The sequence below is a fragment of the Protomyctophum parallelum genome, assembly GCF_964188405.1.
Source record: "Protomyctophum parallelum genome assembly, chromosome: 6".
Lineage (NCBI taxonomy): Eukaryota > Metazoa > Chordata > Actinopteri > Myctophiformes > Myctophidae > Protomyctophum > Protomyctophum parallelum.
In genome coordinates, this window is record NC_139701.1 from 47,379,896 (window position 1) to 47,402,815 (window position 22,920).

The window sequence follows — 22,920 nt, forward strand, 5'->3', positions numbered from 1 at the left end:
GTGACTAAAACTAAGTGAAAACTATTCAAGAGACTAATGACAAACTAAAATATAAATGTGCTGCCAAAAACAACACTGACAGGTACAGGACTGCAGGAGTTTCTCATTACTTTTTTAGTGGCGCAGAGTAGAGTGGCCGGATGGGACCCGCGAGGTCCCTGGTTCGATCCCTAGTGGGCTCCCCCAGAGTTACTGTCCTTGAGCAAGACTCTGAACCGCCCCCCCCCCCCCCCCCCTAAGGTCTTCCACTGCTGGCCTGCTCGCTTTGCCTAAAGAAATGGCAACTAATAAATACGGGGAAGCAGCTTTTTGCTTATACGGGCCGACGGCATGGAACAAACTCCCACTGTACTTTCGACAGGCAGCCTCTGTAGTTTAACAAACTCCCACTGTACCTTCGACAGGCAGCCTCTGTAGTTTAACAAACTCCCACTGTACCTTCGACAGGCAGCCTCTGTAGTTTAACAAACTCCCACTGTACCTTCGTCAGGCAGCCTCTGTAGTTTAACAAACTCCCACTGTACCTTCGACAGGCAGCCTCTGTAGTTCAATAAACTTCCACTGTACCTTCGACGGGCAGCCTCTGTAGACATTTTTAAAGCCCAGCTCAAGACCCACTTCTACAACATTGCTTTTAATTGATATTTCATTTGTTGTTATTCATGTCCTCACTGTATTGCATTACTGCTTGTTTTTTAATGTCTTTGCCTTGCTTTTCTTTTCTTTTTTCTCCATTGTTCTGTAAAGCACTTTGAGCTGCATTTCATGTCATGAAAGGTGCTATACAAATAAAGTTTTATTATTATTATTATTATTATTATTATTAATATATTAAGGGGTTGGAGTCTCGCTCATGGACAACTCGCCAGGGCCAGGATTTTAACCAGTGTTGTTTTTGTCGACTAAAACTAAAGAGGAAAAATGTTCGTCGACTACCTTTTTTCCACTGACGAAAATTAAATGGAAACTCAATGAAAACTATGCTATGATGACTAAACTTAGACTAAATATATTGACAATTTCCTTGACGAATATAAACTAGACTAAAATGTTAGGAAGGGACTAGTGGACTAGTGATCCAGTATAAGTCATTTAACACATGGTTGCATGCTGAAAATAGCCGATCTACAAGCTCACAACGTGTCGCGATGCCGTCATTACGACGGCATCAAGGCCCACCGAAATACATTTTTGTCGACTAAATCAACTGTGGATTTAGTCGACTAAAATCTTATGACATTTAGTCGACTAAAACTAGACTAACACTAAAACATTCCAGGTGACTAAGATGTGACTAAAATTAAATGAAAACTATTCAAGAGACTATGACTAAAACTGAAATAGAAATCTGCTGCCAAAAAAAACAACAGTGAATTGAACCTGGGACCTTTGGCTTCGCAGGCAATGCAGGGCTCTATTCAGACAGGCCACCGCCTCAAAATCAATATATTATGTTTTAAATTAAAAACGGTTAGCGATAATTATTTCAAAAATTATAATCAATTAATAACCCATTTTGACCTGAGATCAGATTCTAAAAATGTTCTTCTACATCCTGACAATTTTCTGAAAAAGCTATGTTTCTATGTCGGTCGATCTTCGATAAAAAAAAAAATAGCAGACCTACAAGCTCGTATGAGCTTGTAGATCTGCTGTTTTTCAATAGCTAAAGCATACCATCATGCTGACACCAAAAGGGGTTCCCGCCCAAAAATGGGTTTAAATGAATTAATTTGATCAACTTCCATCCATCCATTCATTCATTTCATCCATCCACTCCACAGGAGGTGGAGGAGATGGCAGTTCGACCTCTACCACCACCACCACCACCAAGTTCAAGACCTACCCCATTAAGATCGGCGTGCAGAACCAGCCCGAGGGCCCGCGCTTCGACCCCAAGGTCAAGGCCGTGCCCATCTCCGAGGGGGGCGTGGTCGACACCAACGAGGTCATCACCACGTACCAGGCGCTGGACGGCGACACGGGCAAACCCGCCACCAACGTCAGGTGAGTGAGTGGTTACGCACACACCTGTCCCCAACGTCAGGTCAGAGTGGTAAAATAGCCGATCTGCTATTTTCAGCATGCAACTAATGGTGAAATGACTTATAGTGGATCTCTTGTCCACTAGTCCCTTCCTAACATTTTAGTTTAGTTTAGTTTTTATTTGTTGACAAAATTGCCAATATATTTAGTCTTAGTTTTAGTCATCATAGCTTAGTTTTCAATTAGTTTCCATGTAGTTTTCGTCAGTGAAAAAGGTAGACGACGAATAAATCAACACTGGTTTAACAACATTGGTATATTTTCATTTATAAAGCCATTTTTGGTGATCTTACATTTCCTCCAAATTCGATTTGGTCAAAAATGGTCTAAAACCTCTGATCAAATGCTTGGCTACGGTGTGCAGTGTGTAGTGTGTAGCGTGCAGTGTCTAGTGTTTAGTGTGCAGTGTGCAGTGTGTAGTGTTTAGAACCAGCATTCAAATCCGGGTATATGGCCATTAAGAATGTATTAAAAATTGTTTGGCCCCCTGGTGGTCGTGGAACGACCTGCAGTCCAGACTAAAATTGTCTTTGAAAGTTCCCTTGAGAAGTTTCAAAAGGATCATCTTAGATGTACACAGTCCAACACCTGCACATGTGTGGATATGTACTAGCCTATGTTCATGTGTGGATATGTACTAGCCTATGTTCATGTGTGGATATGTACTAGCCTATGTTCATGTGTGGATATGTACTAGCCTATGTTCATGTGTGGATATGTACTAGCCTATGTTCATGTGTGGATATGTACTAGCCTATGTTCATGTGTGGATATGTACTAGCCTATGTTCATGTGTGGATATGTACTAGCCTATGTTCATGTGTGGATATGTACTAGCCTATGTTCATGTGTGGATATGTACTAGCCTATGTTCATGTGTGGATATGTACTAGCCTATGTTCATGTGTGGATATGTACTGTTCATGCCTAGATATGTATTATTTCGGTTTATATTTTGTACATTGTGTATTTTGCCCTGCCACTAAAAGAGTAGCACTTTGGCTACTTTGAGGTGTATTATGGTATGGATGTTTTATTTGCTGTTCCAAAATGTGACATTTACGATGTAGTATTGAAGTGTAATTTATTTTATTTCTGCCTCTTGGCCAGTTCCCACTTTTAACCCATTCTGACCTGAGATCAGATTCTAAAAAATGTCTTCTACATCCTGACAGTTTTCTGAAAAAGCTATGTCTCTATGTCAGTCTTCGATTAAAAAAAAAATAGCAGACCTACAAGCTTGTAGCGCGCCACTCGGTGGCGCGCTATGAGCTTGTAGATCTGCTATTTTTCAATAGCTAAAGCACAACATAATGCTGACACCAAAAGGGGTTAAAAGAAAAGATTAAAGGTTAACAAAAAGTAACCGGTCGTGTCTGGGTGGTGCAGGTACGCTAAAGGCTCAGACCCTGACAACTGGCTGACCATCGACCCAAAGACCGCCGAGATCAAACTCAACAAGAACCCCGACCGAGAGTCTCCGTTCCTGACCAACGGGACCTACTACGCCAAGATACTGTGCATGACCGAAGGTATAACCATTACTGTAAAACCACTACTGTAAAATCACTACGCCAAGATACTGTGCATGACCGAAGGTAAAACCATTACTGTAAAACCACTACGCCAAGATACTGTGTATGACCGAAGGTAAAGCCATTACTGTAAAACCACTACGCCAAGATACTGTGCATGACCAAAGGTAAAACCATTACTGTAAAACCACTACGCCAAGATACTGTGTATGACCGAAGGTATGAAACCATTACTGTAAAACCACTACGCCAAGATACTGTGCATGACCGAAGGTAAAACCATTACTGTAAAACCACTACGCCAAGATACTGTGCATGACCGAAGGTAAAACCATTACTGTAAAACCACTACGCCAAGATACTGTGCATGACCGAAGGTAAAACCATTACTGTAAAACCACTACGCCAAGATACTGTGTATGACCGAAGGTAAAACCATTACTGTAAAACCACTACGCCAAGATACTGTGCATGACCGAAGGTAAAGCCATTACTGTAAAACCACTACGCCAAGATACTGTGTATGACCGAAGGTAAAACCATTACTGTAAAACCACTACGCCAAGATACTGTGCATGACCGAAGGTAAAGCCATTACTGTAAAACCACTACGCCAAGATACTGTGCATGACCGAAGGTATGAAACCATTACTGTAAAACCACTACGCCAAGATACTGTGCATGACCGAAGGTATAACCATTACTGTAAAACCACTACGCCAAGATACTGTGCATGACCGAAGGTAAAACCATTACTGTAAAACCACTACGCCAAGATACTGTGCATGACCGAAGGTAAAACCATTACTGTAAAACCACTATGCCAAGATACTGTGCATGACCGAAGGTATAAAACCACGACACCCGCTGTTTGTAGGACTCTTACCGCGTAGCCGTGCTGTACGTGTGCAAAGGCAATATCGCAAAGGGCTATAACCCATTCTGACCTGAGATCAGATTCTAAAAATGTCTTCTACATCCTGACAGTTTTCTGTCAGTTCTTCGATTTTTCAAAAATAGCAGACCTACAAGCTCGTATGATCTGCTATTTTTCAATAGCTAAAGCATGACATAATGCTAACACCAAAAGGGGTTCCCGCCCAAAATGGATTAAGCAACTAGTTGACTAGTAAATCCACTAGTGGACTTTGTTGGTACTAGTTGACTTTGTTGGTACTAGTTGACTTTGTTGGTACTAGTTGATAAGAATGAAAAAAGGGGGTTTTCTTCTTTTTTTTCTCCCCGTTTTTGTAGGCCTCAAGATATATTACCAATGTACACAGTTTTTAAATGTACAACTATTATACAAAATAATATTTTTCTTCTTTTTTTACATAATAGGCCTAGTTAACACATTGTATGCTAGAGTTTTCTATTTGCTCAGGCTTGCTGGTGCTAAGCGATTAACATTGGACTTTTGAACTTTTTAGGGGCCCACAGCGAGGGGCCTCTTATAGCTAGAATCACATCGCATAAATAAAAAGTAGGCCAAACATGTCCACTTCAATTTTAAAAAAAAATTATGATTCTACCATCTTCCATTCTGGAGATATTGACCTTTTTCTAAAACCTGCTTTTGAAGGCACGCTGCTCGCTTGAAAAAACAGCAGAGATATGGAAGGTTGAAGTTGACAGACATTGACAGACAGATATAAAAATGAACACAAATAATATCATATACATACTACACACTGAATGAAAGCCCTGAATGTCTACTTTTAGGAGGAAAACAAATACACATGGTCCCATGTATAGTTTGTCAGTAATTGGCTATTGAATGCAGCTTGCGCCCACCAGAGAGGATTTCAGAAAATGCATGGACCAGAAGAACTATTATTCACAAAATAAGGCCTATAGCGAAATGTACATACTATATACCGTATGAAACAGAAGACTCTCTGCTTTCATAAGAAAAATACTTCTACTGTAATAATAATGAAAATCACACCCCTGTGAAGTGAGCAGTGCAATGAACATTGCACTGCTCACTTCACAGGGGTGTGATTTTCATTATTATTACAGTAGAAGTATTTTGGTCCATGCATTTTCTGAAATCCTCTCTGGTGGGCGCAAGCTGCATTCAATAGCCAATTACTGACAAACTATATTTGTATATATTTGTATATTTGTTTTCCTCCTAAAAGTAGACATTCAGGGCTTTCATTCAGTGTGTAGTATGTATATGATAATAATTTATTTATGTTTATATCTGCCTGTCAATCTCTGTGACTTTAAACCTTTATAACTCGCTATGATAACTTCATGAGGAAATGCTCACTTCACAGGGGTGTGATTTTTATTATTATTACAGTATTAGTTTTTTTCTTATGAAAGCAGAGGGTCTTCTGTTTCATACGGTATATAATATGTACATGTCGCTATAGGCCTTATTTTGTGAATAATAGTTGGACCTGAACAACTGCATTCAATATCCTACTGACAAACTGTACATGGGATCAATATTATGTATTTGTTTTCCTCCTAAAAGTAGACAATTAGGGCTTTCATTCAGTGTGTAGTATGTATATGACAATAATTTATTTATGTTTATTTTTATATCTGCCTTCAGAACGATAGTATAACGGTGAGATGCGTTACTGGATCGGTGAGTTTAGTGGTTGAGGTTGACATGTCTGGACATGTTTGAGGAAAGAAGCACAGGAGAGAGAGATGATCAAATAACTGGCTGCTTTGTTGGACAACGCTATCTTCACTTTGTTTGGGCAAAGAAGCAGAGATCAGCGATGGAAAAGAGTTTTATCCACGGCAGATAAGTAATGACGTATTATCGAGGGACCGCCATGATCAACTAACTGCCTGGGACCGAGGCTACGTTGTCACCAGCCAATGCAGCCATCGCTATCCGTTGTGTGATTGTAGCCTTTTTATTCATTATAATTGCAGTGATAAGACCTATATCACAGCCGGGCGTCTCTCTCGATACCGTGGATATAGCCTACATCCACAATCACACAACGGATAGCGATGATGGCTGCATTGGCTGACGAAGACGTAGGCAGTAAGTTGATCATGGCGGTCCTTCGATAATACGTCATTACTTATCTGCCGTGGATATAAAGCTCTTTTCCATCGCTGATCGTGCTTCTTGCCCAAACAAACAAAGTGAAGACGCGATGGCGATCCACACAACGGATAGCGATGGCTGGTGAAGACTGAAGACGTAGCCAGGCAGTTAGTTGATCATGGCGTGTGCCGTGTGCGTGTTGAAAACGTTATGAAATGGCGATCGTTGAAGATTATTCTTGGTTTATATACTGGCAGAGGGCAAATCGACACGACTGCGTTATATCTTTTTCCGAGAATGAGAGCGGTGCAAGGCGATTACAAGGCGCAGTGTGGCCTGGGGCCAGGGAACTCAAACTGCAATGCGATCCGGGCAGAAGAGACTCAGACTCCCCCCACAAAGATTCCTCGGGAGAAACCATGTAGAAACAGGAGGGGAGGGGGAATCGAGTGTATTCACAGACACTAGACTAATACTAGAGTATGGGTAACTCCATTTTAGATGCCCTGACATCTGCGTTGGTCTATGCCGTTGCCGTGCAGACCCATACGTGTAATGGAGGCATTGGAGGAGGGAGCGTCTTCGCCACAGACAGACCTCTTTTCAGGAGGGAGGGGCTTTTTACTCCCGGATCACATATTGGAGCTTCCTGGAGACGATCGCTGTTATTTTCCTCGGTGTCCTGGAGCATAGGACGTTGATGTACAGTAAGCAATAAAAAAACGTATAAAACGTATACATACGCTTCGCGCGTACGGCGTTCGATATTAATAAAGCGTATGGATACGTTTCCAGCATTTTTTGTGTTAAACAACTAGTCGACTAGTAAACTAGGCAACAAGACAACTAGTAAAAATCACAAGAAGTGAAAGCAACGTTATGCAGAGTTGTTTAAAGATGATAGACGGTTTCCTCTAAGTATGCAGTGTAGTGTAAAGACAGTGTAGTGTAGTGTGTAGTATATAGTGTATAGTGTACAGTACAGTACAGTACAGTACAGTACAGTACAGTACAGTACAGTACAGTACAGTACAGTACAGTACAGTGCCGTGCCGTGCCGTGCCGTGCCGTACAGTACAGTACAGTACAGTGCCGTGCCGTGCCGTACAGTACCGTGCAGTGCAGTGCCGTGCCGTGCCGTGCCGTACAGTACAGTACAGTACAGTACAGTACAGTACAGTACAGTACAGTACAGTACAGTACAGTACAGTACAGTACAGTACAGTACAGTACAGTACAGTGCCGTGCAGTGCAGTGTAGTGAGGCTTCCCTGTTTGATCAGAGAATACAGTAGTAAGCTTGTTCTGGACCGCTCGTCTCTGATCTCAACAGGAGAGGGCAGTATAGGGCAGGACACATGTTTATTTTAACTGTTCTTCCCAGCTAAGTCCTGCCCTATGCTCCTGCATAGGGCTTCCGTTCAAGACACACATCACAGCTGTCACTCGATCCTGTAGGTTCACACTCTATAACATACCACGAATTAGACCGTTCCTCACCCAGGAATCAGCCCAGCTCCTAATCCAGACAACAGTCTTGTCAAAACTCGACTATTGTAACTCCCTCCTTACTGGCCTACCAGCATGTGCACTTAAGCCTCTCCAGCTGATCCAAAATGCAGCAGCTCGCTTGGTCTTCAACCAGCCAAAATGATCACATGTCTCCCCTCTACTCCGCTCCCTCCACTGGCTCCCGGTCGCTGCCCGCACAGAATACAAAACTCTGATGCTGGCATTCAAAGCACGTCCCCTCTCAGACCCCCACAGGGACCATCCCCATCCTATAATAACCATGTCTCTGTCTGTCTGTGGACAGACGTCCCCACGGGGACCATCTCCATCCTATAATAACCATGTCTCTGTCTGTCTGTGGACAGACGTCCCCACGGGGACCATCTCCATCCTATAATAACCATGTCTCTGTCTGTCTGTGGACAGACGTCTCCATCCTATAATAACCATGTCTCTCTCTGTCTCTCTGTCACCAGACGTCCCGTCCCAGACGGCCACGGGGACCATCGCCATCCAGGTGCAGGACTTCAACGACCACTGCCCCGCGCTGACCGCTACCGTGCACACCATGTGCACCACGGCCACGGCGGTCACCGTGACGGCCTCGGACCGCGACGCCTTCCCCAACGGCGCCCCCTTCAGCTTCACCGTGCTGGAGGACGGCACCAAGGGACAGTGGACCGCCCAGCACCTCAACGGTGAGGCCTATATAGGGCTTTAAGCACCTCAACGGTGAGGCCTAGGGCTTTAAGCACCTCAACGGTGAGGCCTAGGGATTTAAGCACCTCAACGGTGAGGCCTAGGGCTTTAAGCAACCACCCAGCACCTCAACGGTGAGGCCTAGGGCTTTAAGTGGACCACCGAGCATCTCAACGGTGAGGCCTAGGGCTTTAAGTGGACCACCCAGCACCTCAACGGTGAGGCCTAGGGCTTTAAGTGGACCACCGAGCATCTCAACGGTGAGGCCTAGGGTTTTAAGTGGACCACCCAGCACCTCAACGGTGAGGCCTAGGGCTTTAAGTGGACCACCCAGCACCTCAACGGTGAGGCCTAGGGCTTTAAGTGGACCACCCAGCACCTCAACGGTGAGGCCTAGGGCTTTAAGTGGACCACTCAGCACCTCAACGGTGAGGCCTATAGGGCTTTAAGCAACCACCCAGCACCTCAACGGTGAGGCCTAGGGCTTTAAGCAACCACCCAGCACCTCAACGGTGAGGCCTATAGGGCTTTAAGCAACCACCCAGCACCTCAACGGTGAGGCCTAGGGCTTTAAGCAACTAGTCCACTATTCAGCTAGTCCACTATTCAACTAGTCCACTATTCAACTAGTCCACTATTCAACTAGTCCACTATTCAACTAGTCCACTATTCAACTAGTCCACTATTCAACTAGTCCACTAGTAAATCCACTAGTTGACCTCGTTGGTGCTAGTTGATAAGAAACATAATAGATTTTTTTTTAACATAATAGGTCCTGTCGCTATAGTCGCGATAGAAGAATGAATAAAATCTCCCGTTGTTGTCGATCGGCTGTAGAGTGTTTCGGCTACATTTAGCCGCTACATTCACATCCGGGATAACATCTGGTCCGTTGGTAAAAGTGCTCCGGCTACTATAAATCGCCGGGCGCTCTGATTGAATGGATTAAATAACGCCGGAGTGTTTAAAAAACTAGTAGTCAACTAGTAAAAAGCAGTAGAAGTGAAGGCCTTACGGCGAGGGCTCCTACGAGATGAAACAACTCTAAATAAAGTCTTAAATAAATCCTCTCCCCCACACAGACACGTCGGCCATCTTGCGGGCCCACCGGGCCATGTGGCCGGGCTCCTACGCGGTGGCGGTGACGGTGAGCGACCAGCAGGGCCTGAGCTGCCCCGAGCCCCAGCGCGTCACCGTGGAGGTGTGCACGTGTGACGCCGGCGACACGTGCAGCATGCGCGGCGCGCACGGCACCGTGGACCGAGGGGCGGAGCTAGGAGCCGCCGCCGTCGGCCTGATGCTGCTGGGTCTGCTGATACTGCTACGTGAGTTACAGTGTTGTTTTCGTCGACTAAAACTAAGACGAAAAATGTTCGTCGACTACCTTTTCCACTGAAGAAAACTAAATGGAAACTAATTTAAAACTATGCTATGGTGACTACAACTAAGACTAAATATACTGACAATTTCGTCGACAAATAAAAACTAGACTAAAATGTTAGGGACTAGTGGACAAGAGATCCAGTATAAGTCATTTTAGCTATTTTCAGCATTCTCATTACGGCGGCATCAAGGCCCGCCAAAATACATTTTAGTCGACTGTATATTTAGTCGACTAAAATCTTATGACATTTAGTCGACTAAAACTAGACTAACACTAAGACATTCCAGGTGACTAAAATGTGACTAAAAATGACTAAACTAAAATAGAAATTTGCTGCCAAAAACAACACTGGTATATCTCTGTTTTACTGATTCTACTACGTGAGTTATGACCATCTGTATATACCGCTGTTTTACTGATTCTACTACGTGAGTTATGACCATCTGTAAACCGCTGTTTTACTGATTCTACTACGTGAGTTATGACCATCTGTATATACCGCTGTTTTACTGATTCTACTACGTGAGTTATGACCATCTGTATATTCCGCTGTTTTGCTGATTCTACTACGTGAGTTATGACCATCTGTATATTCCGCTGTTTTACTGATTCTACTACGTGAGTTATGACCATCTGTAAACCGCTGTTTTACTGATTCTACTACGTGAGTTATGACCATCTGTATATACCGCTGTTTTACTGATTCTACTACGTGAGTTATGACCATCTGTATATTCCGCTGTTTTGCTGATTCTACTACGTGAGTTATGACCATCTGTATATTCCGCTGTTTTGCTGATTCTACTACGTGAGTTATGACCATCTGTAAACCGCTGTTTTACTGATTCTACTACGTGAGTTATGACCATCTGTATATACCGCTGTTTTACTGATTCTACTACGTGAGTTATGACCATCTGTATATACCGCTGTTTTGCTGATTCTACTACGTGAGTTATGACCATCTGTATATTCCGCTGTTTTGCTGATTCTACTACGTGAGTTATGACCATCTGTATATTCCGCTGTTTTGCTGATTCTACTACGTGAGTTATGACCATCTGTATATTCCGCTGTTTTGCTGATTCTACTACGTGAGTTATGACCATCTGTATATTCCGCTGTTTTGCTGATTCTACTACGTGAGTTATGACCATCTGTATATACCGCTGTTTTGCTGATTCTACTACGTGAGTTATGACCATCTGTATATACCGCTGTTTTACTGATTCTACTACGTGAGTTATGACCATCTGTATATACCGCTGTTTTACTGATACTACGTGAGTTATGACCATCTGTATATACCGCTGTTTTACTGATTCTACTACGTGAGTTAAATAGCCGATCTACAAGCTCACAACGCGTCGCGAGATTGTAGATCGGCTATTTTCAGCAAGTGTAAAATAAGTCATTATGACGGCAACAAGGCCCGCAAAAACACATTTTAGTCGACTAAATCACCTGTAGATTTAGTCGACTAAAATCTTATGACATTTAGTCGACTAAAACTAGACTAGCACTAATACATTCCAGGTGACTAAAATGTGACTAAGACTAAGTGAAAACTATTCAGGAGACTATGACTAAAACTAAATTAGAAATTTGCTGCCAAAAACAACACTGGTGAGTTATGACCATCTGGATACCGCTGTTTTACTGATACTACTACGTGAGTTATAACCATCTGTATACTGATGTTTTACTGATGTTTTACTGATTCTCCTGCGTGAGTTATACTCATCTGTACCGCTGTTTTATACATTGATTGATTGATTGATATTGGTATTCACAGTAGGCCCGTGTAGAATGGGTGTTCAAAGGAAAGTACAGGTCAACACAAAATGTGCTTACTGCTGCTTACCAATCAATACCACTGTATGGTTTTAAAACACATTACCGCCAGAGTAAATACATGAATGAATCTAAAGGATGGACAGTTTGTAACCAAATGGACCCTTATAGATCTTTAACTCTTCAGAGCACAAGACACGAAACACAAGACATCTGCATTAGTTCATTCACAAGAAGTCTACACAATTAGAGAATGTAGAAGATCAATGTTTTGCCTGTTGTCTCTCCTAATGGCACCGACATCAATGCAGCATGGAAATGTGAACCTATTCTGCAAGGCTAAACCTCATCACAAGGTGGTTGGCTCAAATAAATGCAGAGTAAATAATGGGCCTTGATATGAAATAGGTTGAAAACCACAAGGTTGCAGCCGTTGTTTTGTGCCACTAGATGGCAGAGTTTCACCTAAACGTTCATTCCGTGTAAGGCAGTCCCACGCTGTCTGACACTTTATAAAGTTTTACTTTGAAGAGCTGAGGAGGAGGAGAGAGGATTAATGTGTCATCGGGAGACAGGAGGACACTGTGATGTAGTGGCATGTGTACCAACTGGTTCAACCTACACACAGCATCATTCACTAGTCATTAAAACAAGCCCTTAAAGCTAGGCTCCAGACTTTCCCCAAACAAACTGGTCAGGCTACTACTTGGCCTCACTCCCCGAACCCACCTCACCCCTGCCCACTTTGACAGGCTGGAATGAAGGGCTCGAAAAGTTCAGATTAATTTAATAAACATGGTGGACCCTATTGTAAACAAGTGTACTGTACCAACACCAATACATACCGCATGGAATTGTGGACAAAATCACAAAGTCTTGTGGGCCTGAGAGGTTAAAAATATCATCCAATGGTGGTCCGTGGCTCAAACGCTGAATGAGACCTTAACCCATTCTGAACGGGAATCCATTTTGGTGTTAGCATCATGTTATGCTTTAGCTATTGAAAAATAGCAGATCTACAAGCTCATAGCGCGCCACCGAGTGGCTGACATTTTTATAGAATCTGATCTCAGGTCAGAATGGGTTAATCAGACCAGTGTGTGTCCAGTGGAAACCTCGTATGAATCTGATCTCAGGTCAGAATGGGTTAATCAGACCAGTGTGTGTCCAGTGGAAACCTCGTATGAATCTGATCTCAGGTCAGAATGGGTTAATATGAAAAGGGTTGAATTATTATGTATATTGTTAACAATCTCCTCCTCCTCTTTGTGTCCACTACAGTCATCCCTCTGCTGCTGCTGTTCTGTTACTGTGGGGGTCCCGGAGGGCTGCCAGGGGGCTTCACCGAGATGCCCTTCGACACCAAATCACACCTGATCGCCTACCACACCGAGGGCCAGGGGGAGAACACGGTAAGACCCTCACCCTACCACACTGAGGGCCAGGGGGAGAACACGGTAAGACCCTCACCCTACCACACTGAGGGCCAGGGGGAGAACACGGTAAGACCCTCACCCTACCACACCGAGGGCCAGGGAGAGAACACGGTAAGACCCTCACCCTACCACACTGAGGGCCAGGGAGAGAACACGGTAAGACCCTCACCCTACCACACCGAGGGCCAGGGGGAGAACACGGTAAGACCCTCACCCTACCACACCGAGGGCCAGGGGGAGAACACGGTAAGACCCTCACCCTACCACACTGAGGGCCAGGGGGAGAACACGGTAAGATAAATGCTTCCGTTATACAGTCTGGAGCAACGGAAGAGTTGTCATGAGTAAAATATAAATACTTCCGTCATACAGTCTGGAGCAACGGAAGAGCTGTCATGAGTAAAATATAAATACTTCCGTCATACAGTCTGGAGCAACGGAAGAGCTGTCATGAGTAAAATATAAAGTGGAAGTGGAGCCTCCTCCTCACTTCCTTTTCTTTACAGTCGCGCAAATATATCCTAATATAAATAGAAATCCTCTAAGCATATATACCATATACCTGCTTAGCAGAAAAAGGAAATACAAAAATAAAATGTAAAGAAATTGCGTAAGCCTGGCAAGTCGTCAAGGCACGGTCAAAGTGCTCTATTTGATTGTGTTTTTTTTCCCCCTGTAATAATTACCTTTGATCCAAGTTCCAGCTTGTAGATCTGTTGTAACCTTTTGTCTGTCATTATGGCATGCCCAGAAAGGCAGGAATAAAGGCAGGCTGGTGCTGGTGTTGTTAACGCATTAAGTACAGGAACCCCATTTTGTGTTTTAAGCATTATGTTATACTTTAGCCATTGAAAAATAGCAGATCTAAAAGCTCGTAGCGCGGCACCGAGTGCCGCACTACCAGCTTTGCAGATCTGTTATTTTTTTTTAATATCTTGAAAATGTGGCGCAAATCATTGAATATATATTCTTTCAGAGCGAACGTTTTTAACTAACATGTTTTGCTTCTGTGGGGTTCACTGGAGCAACATATTCTCAGATGGGGGTCGGTGGCCAATTACATATATCTTTGGGGGTCCTTGACGTGAAAATGTTTGAGAACCACTGACATTATAGAAACATGAGGTTTTAACCCTGTGAGAACCACTGACATTATAGAAACATGAGGTTTTAACCCTGTGAGAACCACTGACATTATAGAAACATGAGGTTTTAACCCTGTGAGAACCACTGACATTATAGAAACATGAGGTTTTAACCCTGTGAGAACCACTGACATTATAGAAACATGAGGTTTTAACCCTGTGAGAACCACTGACATTATAGAAACATGAGGTTTTCAGAGAACTGTCAGGATTTAGAAGACATTTGGTGGAATGGTCCTCAGGTCAGAATGGGTTAAACATCTAGCAGCATGCGTTCTGTTCAGGGCTTCTCCCTTAGCCCATTTTGACCCGAGGACGAATCTACGAATGTCTTCTAAATCCTGACCGTTTTCTGAAAAACCCTGTGTTTCTATGTCAGTGGTTCTCAACCTTTTTCATGACAAAGACCCCAACAATTATATGTAATTGGCCGCCGTATTTTGTTACAGGGGGACCCCCCCCCCCCACCCAGAAGCAAAGATTTTTAGTTAAAAACGCTTTGAGTAAAAAATAAAAAGATTTGCGCCACATTTTGACGATTTTTCAAAAATTGCAGAGCTCGTAGAGCTTGTAGATCTGCTATTTTTTCAATAGCTAAACTATAACATAATGCTTTAACCCATTCTGAACGGGAACCCATTTTGGTGTCGGCATCATGTTATGCTTTAGCTATTGAAAAATAGCAGATCTACAAGCTCATATCGCGCCACCGAGTGGCGCGATACGAGCTTGTAGGTCTGCTATTTTTGAAAAATCGAAGACACTTTTAGAATCTGATCTCAGGTCAGAATGGGTTAATAATGAAACTGTCAGGATGTAATAGACATTTTTAGAATCTGATCTCAGGTCAGAATGGGTTAAAAGACCACAAGGGGTTCCGTCCAGAATGGGTTAAAAGTTAAATCATGTTAAAACAGCACCGCAGTAGCCGAGGTGTTAAATCATGTTAAAACAGCACCTCAGTAGCCGAGGTGCAGAGGGATAAAAACATGTTTGATTACTACAGTCATCTTTTATCATCTCCTCCAAACATGTCTGAACCGTTACTGTAACGCGACTCTCAAAGTTTAAGCCTGAGATTAAATTCTACACGGATGCTTTTTGGCTGCCGATAAGAATGTGGGAGTCGTATTATCTCTGTATTATAGACGTGTTGATGTTGACCTTTCGTCGTAGTTTAGACCAAATCAACACCGTTGTATCGTGATAGTTTTTGCTGTCTTATTGCGAGTGATACATTGACATAAAATGTTTAACCCATTCTGGGCAGGAACCCATTTTGGTAGATCTGCTATTGAAAAATAGAAGATCTACAAGCACTCGGTGCTGCTCTATGAGCTTGTAGATCTGCATTTTTTTCTTAAATCGTGAAAATGTGGCACAGATATTTGAATATATATTATTTCGCAGCAAACGTTTTTAACTCAAATCTTTTCTTCTGGAGGTGGTCCCTGGAACAACATATTTTCAGATGGGGGTCGGCGGCCAAATACATATTTTTCCTTGACATGATTTCTTTTTAGAAACGACTGACGTAGAAACATGCGTTTTTTTCCAGAAAACGGTCAGGATGTAGAAGACGTTTGTAGTAGAATCTCGTGTCAGGTCTAAATGCGTTTAACCTTTTTCACCCTTGTCTTGCCACAGGAAGTGCCGCTGGTCCAAATCGTCCAGACGGACGCGGTGCCGTGCCAGGCCCAGATGGGCATGGGGGGCATGGGGGGCATGGGAGCCAACGGCATGCAAGACATCCTCATTACGTCAGAGTACGACCAGCGCGGCTTCAACAGCGGCTACGACTACGGAATGGGCATGAGCAACGGCATGGGCAACGGCATGGGCATGGGCAACGGAATGGGCAACGGCATGGGCGGCGGCCATGACACGTGGATGGGCGGGCAGAGCGGCGTCTACTCTGAGTTCAGCGGAGGAGGAGGAGGAGAGGCCCGGGGAGGAGGCGGAGTCTACGAGGGCATCGCCCTGCCAGAGTTCTACCTGCGGCAGTACTACGACCAGGTGAGAGTAACGATACACCGTGCAGACTGTCACCACCATAGAGTAATGAAAGGATAGAGACCGAACCGGATCGTTTTGTTTTGACTTCATGTTCCTGTTCCTTCCTTCCTTCCCGCCACAGAAGGCCAGCATGGCGGCCGACAACCAGGCAGCCAAGGACATCGTGATGGTTTACGACTTCGAGGGCCAGGGGTCGCCCGCCGGCTCCGTGGGCTGCCACAGGTAGGACCAGAGAAGGGAGGGCCAGGGGTCAGGGGCCAGGGGCCACAGGTAGGACCAGAGAAGGGAGGGCCAGGGGCCACAGGTAGGACCAGAGAAGGGAGGGCCAGGGGTCAGGGGCCACAGGTAGGACCAGAGAAGGGAGGGCCAGGGGCCACAGGTAGGACCAGAGAAGGGAGGGCCAGGGGTCAGGGGTCAGGGGCCACAGGTAGGACCAGAGAAGGGAGGGCCAGGGGTTTTGCAAAGCTTGTGTTTTTTGACGGCCTGTCGCGGCCCCGTCACTATAGTCGCGTTATAATTAAATCATACCTCCCGTTGTTGTCGATGGCCTCGGGCTCTAAGGACTTTTCGATGAACCAGAAAGTAAATGTTGGATGTAACGTTCTGAACAATGTCAGTGGCGTGCACAGACATTTATAGAGGGGCAGGACAGTGGCGTGCACAGACATTTATAGGGGGGCAGGACAGTGGCGTGCACAGACATTTATAGAGGCGCAGGACAGTGGCGTGCACAGACATTTAGAGGCGCAGGACAGTGGCGTGCACAGACATTTATAGAGGGGCAGGACAGTGGCGTGCACAGACATTTAGAGGGGCAGGACAGTGGCGTGCACAGACATTTAGAGGGGCAGGACAGTGGCGTGCACAGACATTTAGAGGGGCAGGACAGTGGCGTGCACAGACATTTAGAGGGGCAGGACAGTGGCGTGCACAGACATATAGAGGGGCAGGACAGTGGCATGCACAGACATTTAGAGGGGCAGGACAGTGGCGTGCACATACATTTATAGAGGGGCAGGACAGTGGCGTGCACAGACATTTATAGAGGGGCAGGACAGTGGCGTGCACAGACATTTATAGAGGGGCAGGACAGTGGCGTGCACATACATTTAGAGGGGCAGGACAGTGGCGTGCACAGACATTTATAGAGGGGCAGGACAGTGGCGTGCACAGACATTTATAGAGGGGCAGGACAGTGGCGTGCACAGACATTTATAGAGGGGCAGGGCAGTGGCGTGCACAGACATTTAGAGGGGCAGGACAGTGGTGTGCACAGACATTTAGAGGGGCAGGACAGTGGTGTGCACAGACATTTAGAGGGGCAGGACAGTGGCGTGCACAGACATTTATAGAGGGGCAGGACAGTGGCGCGCACAGACATTTAGAGGGGCAGGACAGTGGCGTGCACAGACATTTATAGAGGGGCAGGACAGTGGCGTGCACAGACATTTATAGAGGGGCAGGACAGTGGCGTGCACAGACATTTATAGAGGGGCAGGACAGTGGCGTGCACAGACATTTATAGAGGGGCAGGACAGTGGCGTGCACAGACATTTATAGAGGGGCAGGACAGGGGCGTGCACAGACATTTATAGAGGGGCAGGACAGTGGCGTGCACAGACATTTATAGAGGGGCAGGACAGTGGCGTGCACAGACATTTATAGAGGGGCAGGGCAGTGGCGTGCACAGACATTTAGAGGGGCAGGACAGTGGTGTGCACAGACATTTAGAGGGGCAGGACAGTGGCGTGCACAGACATTTATAGAGGGGCAGGACAGTGGCGTGCACAGACATTTATAGAGGGGCAGGACAGTGGCGTGCACAGACATTTATAGAGGGGCAGGACAGTGGCGTGCACAGACATTTATAGAGGGGCAGGACAGTGGCGTGCACAGACATTTATAGAGGGGCAGGCGCTCAAGTGGAAAAAAAGGGCACCTTGTGCAGCGCGTGGAACCGGCCCGGTTGCCTGAATAGTGTGAGATTTATAGATTTTGGGGCCTAAATAATATATTAGAAGCTTTTTTTTCTATCAAGAATTGATCAACGTCACCATGGCCCACATACTGCACACGAACAAAAAGGGGGGAGGGTGACTACTACGCTTCATCTTGAGAGAATAAGGTATTTCCTGAGGAACAGGGAGAGACAGTTTTATAAGGTTTGGCTGCCCCCAATGTCCATTACCTGAGTAGAAACGATTAATAGACAGGATACCACTGATATGGTTGATTGTACGCCATTTTCTTTTCAGACGTTATCCATTTTTCATCTTACTATTTTATGCTATAGTATGCGGTGTCACTGAGCAGTGTGGGGTTGAGGGTTTTCTTTCTCTTTTTTGTTTTCTATAAAAGAAAATTTTAATTCATATCACAATGTTTAATCTACAACCATTTATAATCTGTTCTCAATAAAAACCTATTTGACAAAAAAAAAGGGGGGGGGGGTTCTTCAAAAGGGCAAGTGGTGCTCTAGCACCCCCTAGTGCAGGGGTGGGCAACTGGCGGCCCGGGGGGCCACATGCGGCCCCCCACCTTCACTTAATGCGGCCCGCAGGTTAATATCAGAATACTGATATTATAGTATTGATTGCAGCTGTTTACAATTCCAAACCTGCTTTAATTACTTAATAAATGACTAGTACTTAATGACTAGTATTACAATATTATTGTCTTTTTGTGTCCAATGTAGTTATATGTTAACAGTTCATAAAGTCAACGTACAGTAACTATAATCTAAATGCATTTGAAATTCATGAAAAAGGTTACTTTTCAGGATTCCAATTTAAAAAATAGTAAAATAATTATTCAGGTTTTCAATTCAAATATAGCAAAAATAGCTGATCTACAAGCTCAAAACGCGTTGCAGCGCGGCGCGTTTTCAGATCAGCTATTTTTTGCTACGACACGTAACGACAGTAATTATGCACTGTGGCCCCTCTGGAGAGAGTGTGGAAATATATTGGCCCTCGCCATCATCAAAGTTGCCCACCCCTGCTCTAGTGTCTGTCTGTGGTGTTCTAGCACCCCCTAGTGTCTGTCTGTGGTGTTCTAGCCCCCCCTAGTGTCTGTCTGTGGGGCTCTAGCACCCCCTGGTGTCTGTCTGTGCGCGCCACTGAACAACGTTATCTAACGTAAACAGCTTCATGGAGGAGGACGACGACCTCCACTTCCTGGACGACCTGGGGCCAAAGTTCAAGACCCTGGCCCAGGTGTGCAACAACAACGGCGGGCAGGTCAAGACCACGGCCGAGGCGGTCCGGCGAAACGTGAGCTTCCCCGACCTCCTGGACCGCGAGGGCGTATCGGGCGTATCGGCGGCCTCAGCCGGCCTGGCTAGTAGAGTGTCATCGATGTCCAGCGCGGTGTCGTCCACCAGCCAGCCGGACCTGAGCCGACCCCGCCCCCAGCAGCCCCCCCCGCCCCCCTCCTCCTCCTCCTTCAGCCACACAGAGAGGACGGTGGTCAGCGATCATGTGGACGGCTTCGCCCAAGGTCAGTACGACGCAGTACCCTGTTTTATTACCCAAGGTCAGCGCTACGCAGTACCCTGTTTTTTTACCCAAGGTCAGTACGACGCAGTACCCTGTTTTATTACCCAAGGTCAGCGCTACGCAGTACCCTGTTTTATTACCCAAGGTCAGTACGACGCAGTACCCTGTTTTATTAACCAAGGTCAGCGCTACGCAGTACCCTGTTTTATTACCCAAGGTCAGCGCTACGCAGTACCCTGTTTTATTACCCAAGGTCAGCGCTACGCAGTACCCTGTTTTATTACCCAAGGTCAGTACGACGCAGTACCCTGTTTTATTACCCAAGGTCAGTACGACGCAGTACCCTGTTTTATTACCCAAGGTCAGCGCTACGCAGTACCCTGTTTTATTACCCAAGGTCAGCGCTACGCAGTACCCTGTTTTATTACCCAAGGTCAGCGCTACGCAGTACCCTGTTTTATTACCCAAGGTCAGAGCTACGCAGTACCCTGTTTTATTACCCAAGGTCAGTACGACGCAGTACCCTGTTTTATTACCCAAGGTCAGTACGACGCAGTACCCTGTTTTATTACCCAAGGTCAGTACGACGCAGTACCCTGTTTTATTACCCAAGGTCAGCGCTACGCAGTACCCTGTTTTATTACCCAAGGTCAGCGCTACGCAGTACCCTGTTTTATGCAAGGTCAGCACTACGCAGTACCCTGTTTTATTACCCAAGGTCAGCGCTACGCAGTACCCTGTTTTATTACCCAAGGTCAGCGCTACGCAGTACCCTGTTTTATTAGGGATGTCATGATCTCAGTACTACGCAGTACCCTGTTTTATTAGGGATGTCATGATCTCATTTTGTTTTGCTCTCAATCGGATCATTAAGCCGATATCTTCATATAATTAACATTCATGTTAGCAGCCGATTAGTACAGAGCTCTGCAATGGGCCATAGAACCATTAGTACAGAGCCCTGCAATGGGCCATAGAACCATTAGTACAGAGCTCTGCAATGGGCCATAGAACCATTAGTACAGAGCCCTGCAATGGGCCATAGAACCATTAGTACAGAGCCCTGCAATGGGCCATAGAACCATTAGTACAGAGCCCTGCAATGGGCCATAGAACCATTAGTACAGAGCCCTGCAATGGGCCATAGAACCATTAGTACAGAGCTCTGCAATGGGCCATAGAACCATTAGTACAGAGCTCTGCAATGGGCCATAGAACCATTAGTACAGAGCCCTGCAATGGGCCATAGAACCATTAGTACAGAGCTCTGCAATGGGCCATAGAACCATTAGTACAGAGCTCTGCAATGGGCCATAGAACCATTAGTACAGAGCCCTGCAATGGGCCATAGAACCATTAGTACAGAGCCCTGCAATGGGCCATAGAACCATTAGTAGGACCACTGACACATAGAAACATGGGTTTTTCAGAAAACTGTTATGATTTAGAAGACATTGTGTAGAATCGTCCTCACTGTCTAAATGGATTATATGATAATGTCTATTATAATAAATAACCTTAGAGTATATATGAATAGAGATGACATCCGAGTTCTCCTTCCATCCACTTGCATTAAGTTGCTCAAAAGCGCATGAGGCGATTTCACTCCACCTTCCGGGTAGGAACAGAGAGCATTCTGGGACGGATTGGCCCCAAACACATGAACGCGCTGCCGTTGAACGCGCACGAACGCGGACGAGCGTGCTGCCGTCGTGAACGTGCACAATGATATAGTCAACGGACCAGCGCGTTCATGTGTTTGGGGCCCACACTGCAATACCTTAATTCGGCCACTATGTCCATTTGGCCTCAGGGTTTCCTCTATTCATACTGTATATACTCTATGTAAATAACCCTCTTTTCCTTCTCCCTCAGCCTCCACCAAGAAGCAAGTAGTCAACGTGGCGGCGGTGGCGCCCCCTAGCGGCCAGACCATCCTACTGCAGCAGCAGCAGCACCAGCAGCAGCCCCAGATCTTCTACGCCATTCAGCAGCCAAACTACGCCGTCCAGCAGCCAAACTACGCCGTCCAGCAGCCCATGCACTACATCGTGCAGCCGCATGCGCTGCAGATGCAGCCGCATGCGCTGCAGATGCAGCCGCCGCATGCGCTGCAGATGCAGAACAACACCGTGCTGTTCGCCGAGGCGGTTCCCGCCGGCGCCAACGCCAACGGCGCCAACGTGTTCCTGGTCAACGGGCGGCCCGGCGGACCGGCCGCGGTCCTGGGCCAGCAGCAGCCAGGGGGCGTGGTCTTGCTGGAGCAGAGCAGCGGGTTGGTCCGTCAGGGAGGCTCCTCCTCCTCCTCCCAGGGGGGCGTGCTGATCGTTGAGGGCGGTCCTCCTCATTATCCTCATCATCAGGGAGGAGGCGGGGTCTCCCGGCTGATCCACGAGGCGGGGGCGGGGGGTGTCGGCCTCGGCTCCGCCTCCTCCTCCTCCCACAGGGTCACCACGACGACGACCTCGTTCAGCGGCGGTGGCTCGCAGGGCGCCATGGGCCCCGCCCCCGTATACGCCCCCCTCCTCCCCTCCCCCGTACCCGCCGCGCGCAAGACGGTGGTGCAGGAGAACCGCTGAGGCAACAGGAGTTCATCCAATGAAGGGATGGATGGATGGATGGATGGATGGATGGATGGATGGATGGATGGATGGATGGATGGATGGATGGATGGATGGATGGATGGATGGATGGGGCTTTTCAACGCGACTGGTTCCGTCAGTGACTTTGTGGACGTGAGAAAGCCGTTATATAAAAAGTAGTACATCATGTCTCGTTCCGTCTGCCGGTGGTGGGCGTGTCCAAACGGTGGTGGGCGTGTCCAACCGGTGG

The 22,920-nt window shown here is 46.1% G+C and overlaps 1 protein-coding gene across 1 annotated transcript in view; it reads left to right on the top strand.

The window, feature by feature from the left end:
- dsg2.1 (desmoglein 2, tandem duplicate 1) overlaps nucleotides 1–22,235 on the top strand; it is a gene marked incomplete at its 3' end in the record, with an annotated part of 49,652 nt that extends 27,417 nt beyond the window's left edge. Inside the window, exons 9-17 of the mRNA XM_083766797.1 lie at nucleotides 1,785–2,007; nucleotides 3,436–3,578; nucleotides 8,594–8,815; nucleotides 9,899–10,141; nucleotides 13,276–13,406; nucleotides 16,223–16,591; nucleotides 16,713–16,813; nucleotides 19,737–20,089; nucleotides 21,964–22,235. Of these exons, the coding sequence (XP_083622923.1) occupies nucleotides 1,785–2,007; nucleotides 3,436–3,578; nucleotides 8,594–8,815; nucleotides 9,899–10,141; nucleotides 13,276–13,406; nucleotides 16,223–16,591; nucleotides 16,713–16,813; nucleotides 19,737–20,089; nucleotides 21,964–22,235 (2,057 nt within the window). The remainder of the gene's footprint in view (nucleotides 1–1,784; nucleotides 2,008–3,435; nucleotides 3,579–8,593; nucleotides 8,816–9,898; nucleotides 10,142–13,275; nucleotides 13,407–16,222; nucleotides 16,592–16,712; nucleotides 16,814–19,736; nucleotides 20,090–21,963) is intronic.
- Nucleotides 22,236–22,920: the final 685 nt, after the last annotated feature.